The sequence below is a fragment of the Alosa pseudoharengus genome, unplaced genomic scaffold (assembly GCF_046254945.1).
Source record: "Alosa pseudoharengus isolate Yale_2024_CS ecotype anadromous, Long Island Sound unplaced genomic scaffold, YU_APseudo_1.1 YU_APseudo_1.1_scf_23, whole genome shotgun sequence".
Lineage (NCBI taxonomy): Eukaryota > Metazoa > Chordata > Actinopteri > Clupeiformes > Clupeidae > Alosa > Alosa pseudoharengus.
This window is the reverse complement of record NW_027468685.1, coordinates 2,399,022-2,406,521: the sequence shown is the minus strand read 5'-3', so window position 1 is coordinate 2,406,521 and position 7,500 is coordinate 2,399,022. Positions and strand designations below refer to the sequence as shown.

Below are 7,500 nucleotides of genomic sequence, written 5' to 3'. Positions count from 1 at the left end.
ACTGTCTACAGAAATATTATTCCTTGCAAAATAAAGGCTAATGCGTTGTATCCTTGACAGGCACGAGCCTACCGATGGTTGACCCAATTAAATAGCCTAGCCTGCTAGCTCGTCAGCAAGGAGCGATGCAGAAAATGAAAAACAAACGGTTCGACTTTCATCGTATCCGATACCTCTGAAGACCGGCGAGTTCGGACACAGCTCTGGCGAGCCCCAGTTGTCCGGCGGAGAAGGTCTCTGTCGGGCGAACAGCCGGCCGTCAACCGAGCCGTTACCAGCCGGGTTGCCGAGCAGCAGCGTTGGACTGGTTGGACTGGAGCAGCCGGGAGACGTCGGTCCTGTGAGACTCCCGACTGAAAAGGAGGAAGGGGAGCGGGTTGGGCTCTGCTGATTTCCACGCAATAACTGGAAGGGCACCGTGGCGCGGATGGGTTGCAGCCGGCTGGGGATGCTGTTGCTGTTGCTGCTGCTGTTGTTATTGTAGCTGCCACCGGGGGTCGATGAGGAGGAGGTGGGGGACCCGTCGTTGCTCCGTTTGACGTTACCCCGCTGTTGCTGCTGGTAATGACTTGAGCTCGCAGATGATGCTGACATGATTGACACTACAGCGTTACTTTCAAGTTTGTAAAGTATGCAGAAACGCTAGCAGCTACGCTATAAATCAACGAACGGAAATAATAAAACTTAACAAACACTTCTTAAAAATCCCTGAAAGTGTGCTCCTGGAAAACCACTAGAAACAGTTCTACAAGTATTCAGGACATCGGATTTTCTTCACAACTGGTTGTAAATTGACAGTTCAGAACTGTTTTCGAGTTAACGTTAACGTTAGCTGTGTTCGTTAGCTTGATAGGCTACATGTTTGTCTGTCAAAATATTCTCGAAATAACTTCGGTTTGGTCTACTATCGGACCCACGATGTCATGTGCAACTTCCAGGCGTAGTTTGGTGCTAAAATAAGAGTATCCCACGAAAACGAAAAGATTTTAAAGTTTTGGCAGAATAAAGCGCTGGTCTGTTGAGTCGGCAGTCTCGGCACCCCTCTCTCCCAGCGTTACTCCTAGTGACCAAACTGGCATCAACACAACTACTGGCCCAGAGCCGGGGGCGGGATACTACGGCCCTTTGTAAAGGGTTGTGATTGGTGCAGAGGTTATATGGCAGAATCATGTATTGGTCCGATGGCAGTGATTGATTGCTATGAGCCAATGGATTCATTGAAGTTTACATAGTGTGAACTCCGAAATATTTAGTAGTTAACTTGACAGTTCTGCAATCAAGGGATTCCATACTGGAAGTTGTGGCATTAACACAAATTGATTATTGAGAGGTTTAGCTAAAATGTACATTATTGATCTCAACGATGAGATAAAAAATGGCTTCATTGAAGAGCTGCAAGAGAAACACAAACACACACACACAAACAGTAATATTAATAAAAATAAAAAAAAAACAGATTCAATAATAACACAGCTCTTTTAAAATGGTTTAATAAAATACAAGACTATTTCATTATCAAAGTACAACATTGGTGACTTTGGATCCACTTTAAGGGTTGATAAAATAAGTTTTGTAAAATAAGTCAGAGAAACATCAAATAAACAAATGGGCAACTGTCTTCATCATTAGATGTGTACTGTACAATAAATAGGACAGGCAAAAAAAATCTTTGTTCATAAAGTGCACTTGGGCTGATAAGTTCATAAGGCATATGGTGATCATATGGGACAGCAACTGGATCACATGGGACAGCAACTGGATTATATGGGACAGCAACTCGATCATATGGGACAGGAAATGGATCATATGGGACAGGAAATGGATCATATGGGGAGCAACTGGATCATATGGGGAGCAACTGGACAGAACCATTCACACAGTTCATCCTCTTTCTCAACGCTGAACGATGGAGGATGATATTTCATGACAACAGGACCAGAGGAGCTGTGGGCAGCTGTGGCCCACTGGTTAGCACTCTGTACTTGTAACCGGAGGGTTGCCGGTTCGAGCCCCGACCAGTGGGCCGCGGCTGAAGTGCCCTTGAGCAAGGCACCTAACCCCTCACTGCTCCCCGAGCGCCGCTGTTGTAGCAGGCAGCTCACTGCGCCGGGATTAGTGTGTGCTTCACCTCACTGTGTGTTCACTGTGTGCTGTTTGTGTTTCACTAATTCACCGATTGGGTTAAATGCAGAGACCAAATTTCCCTCACGGGATCAAAAAAGTATATATACTAAACTAATACTATATACTATACAGACGAAGCACACTAAGAGTACATGCATTCTCTTTAACACTTTCTAGAACTTGGGGACTAAACTGCATTGGGGCAAAATACTAAAAAAGCTCTAAAAGAAACGAATCAGCAACACAGTGTCGTCATGTTTATATAAAGTCAGCATCAGCATGGGTCATATCAGACTAATTTGTGTCTCTTTCCATTGGCTTAGGTCACAACGACGTCACACAGTAGTACAATCACGACTGCTGAAACTCAACATACACACCAGCCCAGACTACATTAAGACAACTGAGGCAACCGAGCCTACAAAATCACACAAAAATACACACAACAGCAAATAAACAAAAAACATGTAGGGTCTCAAACTGCTCCTAGGGTAGGGTCTCAAACTGCTCCTCCAGCCACACATATCATACTGTACCTGCACTATCATACAGCTCTAAGTGGCCTACATGGGCTACATATCATACCTTCAAAGCATACTATGAAGTGCGCACATCCAAAAGTGTTTCAGCAGGTGCCAAATCAAAAAGGGCATACAAGTGAAAAAGTGAAAAAGACTTGCACACTGCCTTTGAACGACTCAACTTTTAATAGAAAAAAGACACAACGAAGATGCCTGAAGAAGATCGTAAGATCGAAACGTTGTGTCTTTTTTCTATTAAAAGTTGAGTCGTTCAAAGGCAGTGTGCAAGTCTTTTTCACTTTTTCACTACATATCATACCTGCACTTGGCCACAGCTCTAAGTGGCCTACATGGGCTACATATCATACCTGTCCAGTACAAACCGTGTGGCTTTATTACCCTAGCAAACTGCGGCCACTACCATAGGCTGAAAGTCCATTCCTACCGAGGCCACTGCACCACATTTTATGAAAACATTTGCATGATAACGTTGGCCCTGCTACCCACTGCACAGTACAGAGGGGGGAGATGAAGGTCAAAGAAAAGAAACGGTTTATTACTTTTGGAAGTATATAGGAGTTATTTGGTTAACTGTGTTGCACTTGGATAGAGACACATGCGATCGTCCATAGACCCATTAGAAAAAGCCTTTTAGCTGGAAAGCGCATCACCAAACATCAGGTTCCCATCTCTTTAGAGGCTTCCTGATTCCACTGGAGTAGTGTTGAAGCTCCGCCCACTCCTGAAGCCCTCTTCTGACAGGCCTTCCTGTTCCTGAGAGATCTGATGAACCACTGGAGTTCTGGAGGTTCCTCCTGCTGCAATAAAGTACCAAGAACCACTGCTCACATCACCAGGCCTCTGTTACTGCAGCTACCAACAGCCACCAAGGAGAAGGAGGAGAACCTTTTTTTTTCCTGAGTAGATTAACCAACCAGGAGCATGAAACACAGGTTAAGAAAACGCAGCTAAATCAACCACAGGCAAATAGGGAGGTATTTTAAACACAGGTAAACACAGGTGTTTCAGAGAAGCCAGCAGGTCACTGGACAACATACAGGTGACGGCTGAGAGGGTGTGCTCGTGTGTGTGCGTGCGCGAGTGTGTGCGCGTGTGTGTGCGTGCATGCGTGTGTGTGTGTGTGCGTGTGTGTCCGTGCGTGTATGTGTATGTGTGTGCGTGTATGTGTGTGTACAGCATGTGTCCGTGCGTGTGTGTGTGTGTGTGTGTGTGTGCGCGTGTGTGTGTGTGTGTGTGTGTGTGGAGGGGGTGGGAGGGGAGGTGGTTGCAGTCAGTTCCGGCTGACTATCGGCTGACTCCCAGCATCCCTCAGGGCTCATTGAGGACAGAGTTCTCCAGCGTGAAGTCGTAGCGGAAGTGGTCGAGGAGGTTGTGGTTGATGTCGCCGTTGAGGACGAGGTCGGGCAGCAGCAGCGCTGGACGGGCCGTCTGCACGGCCAGGATGTGCGGCGCCAGCGCGAACGGAACGTCCACCAGGAGCTCGGGCAGCGAGGGCACCGCCACCGCATCACCGCCGCTACCGTGCGCCACCGCATCACCGCCGCTACCGTGCGCCGGGCGCGGGGGCCACTCCTGCGCAGGCTCTGCCCCGGACGCCTGCAGGTCCTCGGCCACGGGCGGCGGCGCCGGACGGCCTCTGGGGGGCTGGACAGAACAGCAGGACGTGAGTAGAGATCACATTCAGTGTGTAGCATTGCGTAACTTACTTAGTTCACATTCAGTGTTGATAGCAATAAATTTAGGGTTAAAATGAATAATAATTTAATTGCCATGTGACCCTTCTTGGTTTTAAACAAAGTCACCCTCCCCTCCCCCAATGGAATGCTAATGTGCTGGTTCAAGGCCTATCAGTTACACAGGACAAAGGATGTTACCTTGATATAATGTATCCATGTGTCATGAAAAGTAAATGTATTCATGTTTGGTATCATTCTGATAGTCTCAGTACAAGGATTGTAATGATTTGATTGTGAGAATGTTTGGAACATTCTATAAGTGATATTTCTGGGGTGTGAGTAGGTGTGTCTGATGCCAAGTGGAGAGCCAACCAAGTGGGCTTGTTTTTGGCGCCATTTTCTTCTTTGTTTAAAGCATTTAAAAGTAACTAAACTGGAATGTTTTTGGATTTTTAGAACATGGAGAACTGAGAGAGAGAGGGTGATCCAACAGAGGCCATGGCCTTGTGCCATGGCCTGGGCTAGGCCTACATAGACCATAGACCATTTTTTGTACCCTCTCTGCTTGTAACAGAATAAACTTGATTCCTGAGTTTTTCCTGAAGTTTGCCAGTCTAAGATTAATATTAAGTAATTATTCACCACAATTACTTTCAGTGTGTAGCATTGCGTAACTTACTTACATTCAGGTTCAAGTTCAGTGTGTAACATTGTTGTTGAAAACCTACTGAACATCATCATAACCAAATCCAACCCCTAACTTTAAACGCCACCATAAATTGTTGTGAGTGTCAACAGTTAGTTTGTTGATGATCTGAGCACCTGTAGATAGTTTGTGGGCGGGCTATCCAAGTAAAGTGAGACCGTAAATACATGTGTATAAATAGTAAACACATGCGTATAAATAGTAAATACATGCGTATAAATAGTAAACACATGCGTATAAATAGTAAACACATGCGTATAAATAGTAAATACATGCGTATAAATAGTAAACACATGTGTATAAATAGTAAACACATGCGTATAAATAGTAAATACATGCGTATAAATAGTAAACACATGCGTATAAATAGTAAATACATGCGTATACAATAGTAAACTCCCTGCTCTACAAGATATCTATTCCAGAAGAGTACTCCTAAGAGCCCAAAAGATTCTGAAGGACTCTTCTCATCCTAACAATGGATTATTCCTACCGCTGAAATAAAGAAGACGCCTATGTAGTCACAAAGCCAGGACTGAGAGACTCAAGAGAAGTTTTTATCCCCAGGCCATCTGAACTCTGAACTCACACTATACTGACTTTGCACTCATTCACTCCTCAGCACTCATGACCCCCCCCCACACACACACACACACCTACATGACTTTTAGCACTTTTACATCCGTCTCCCTATGCTACAGACCTTTTATTTATTTTCTTATTTCATCACACGTCAAAACACACACACACACACACACACACATATCTGACTTTCTCCAATTTTTGCACATCTCCATAGAACTTTTTATTTATTATTTTTGATTTCTCCTCCATCTATCTACCCATGTCCTTGATTGCCTAGCCTTTCTGCCCCTTACATGCATATAAATATTAAATTAATACACCATTATATGCGTTTATATGCGTATAGATAGTACATTAGTACACCATATTATGTGTATAGATAGTAAATTAATACACTTCTGTCGTAATACAGGTCTATGTCGTGTACCGGTATAGTGAATCAGAGGTGAATCAATAGTGAAAATGAGGGAATATGAACTGAGTAGTGAATTAATAGTGAATCTGAGTTCTCCATTTGGGGCGTGCCACGACGAAATCTTGCGTCACAGAAATCCATTTCGAGATATAGCGATTTGAATGCAGCGAGGGTCGAGATATAGCGATTTGAATGCAGCGAGGGTCAAAAATGACAAAATTACGCATTTTCTAATTTCACCACAAACACATTCCTTTACCTCTTATCTATCACTCATAGACGTATCTTACTTTAAAACGACCTAAAATATGATTTTGAAGGCCAAATGTGTAGGCTGGGCATTCAAGTTTTCTTCCTCGTTCAGATGCTTGCTGTAGGCCTACGTGAGAACAGGAAAGTTTCTGTTTTCTTTGGTCTGATAACTTCGTCGTTTTGGCTTTTGGCCTCTTCAAGAAGTCATCACAGGCTATCCACTCGTAATTATTCTGAAGAAATGTTCTATTTTAGCCAATAGATTTAGGAGAAGAAACAGCCACCCAAACAGTTGTTGCTGACTAGATTTCTCTCAGAGTTTGCACCTGATTGGTCCAATTCAATTTGTTTTGGAGTTGGCAGCCTATTTAAAAATAAAAACATTAGGCTATGCATTAAGCTTTTTTTGTCTTTGTCATCTTCAGAAGTTGATAAAACATAGGCTAGCCTACCTCACAAGTTATACGAATGCCTGAAGTTTACCGCCTGTGTGAATGGAGCATTTAGAAGCTGCGCTGTGTAGTTTGAACTTTAAAGCTGATTTTCTCAAAACCTGTTTTTTTTTTGCTGAGATGAGGATAGCGTTCACATTTTGGCCAATATCTCTGGGTTGGCTTAACGGAATTGAACAAACGACCCCTTGTTTTAAACCCTAAGGTCTGTGGATTATGAATATCCAATAAACACATTTTTTATATTTTTTCAAACTTGACTCATTTCGTTGTGGCCCATTTAGTGAATCACGGGTGAGTGCCCGGGGGACCCTCCTGAGACAGAGGGGTGCAGTCAAGGTCACAGCGCAGTCAAGGTCACAGCACAGTCAAGGTCACAGGACAGTCAGGAGGTCATAGCACAGCCGGGAGGTCACAGCACAGTCAAGGTCACAGCAGTCAAGGTCACAGGACAGTCAGGAGGTCATAGCACAGCCGGGAGGTCACAGCACAGTCAAGGTCACAGCACAGTCCAGAGGTCACAGCGCAGTCAGAATGTCAAGTACAGTCAAGAAGTCAAAGTACAGTCAAGAAGTCACAGCGTAGTTGAGAGGTCGGGAGATCACTGTACAGTCGAGAGGTGACAGCATCAGAAGTCGAGTGGCCCCGGTTCATACGCACTTACTGTTGGGAAGACCTGCTTAATGACCTCAGTCTAACTGGCCAGAGGGGTGGACTATGAAGCGAGCTCTATTTCTCCAGGTGACTC

At 44.5% G+C, this 7,500-nt stretch overlaps 2 protein-coding genes across 3 annotated transcripts in view; both read right to left on the bottom strand.

Annotated features, from left to right (window-relative positions):
• Positions 1 to 1,042, bottom strand: part of glcci1a (glucocorticoid induced 1a) — a 44,082-nt gene extending 43,040 nt beyond the window's left edge. Inside the window, exon 1 of the mRNA XM_076301109.1 lies at positions 174 to 1,042. Coding sequence (XP_076157224.1) covers positions 174 to 594 — 421 coding nt within the window. The 5' untranslated portion in view covers positions 595 to 1,042. The remainder of the gene's footprint in view (positions 1 to 173) is intronic.
• Positions 1,043 to 1,474: 432 nt separating this feature from the next.
• Positions 1,475 to 7,500, bottom strand: part of umad1 (UBAP1-MVB12-associated (UMA) domain containing 1) — a 20,777-nt gene continuing 14,751 nt past the window's right edge. The window contains exons 4-5 of one of the 2 annotated variants that reach the window (XR_012990633.1): positions 2,965 to 4,310; positions 1,475 to 2,709 (exon numbers count right to left, since the gene is read on the bottom strand). Coding sequence is in view for 1 of the 2 variants with exons in the window: in XM_076301107.1 (XP_076157222.1) it covers positions 3,975 to 4,310 (336 nt within the window). In the remaining variant the exon portion in view is untranslated. Of the gene's footprint in view, positions 4,311 to 7,500 lie in introns of both variants that reach the window. The other variant, XM_076301107.1, reaches the window with a different exon arrangement.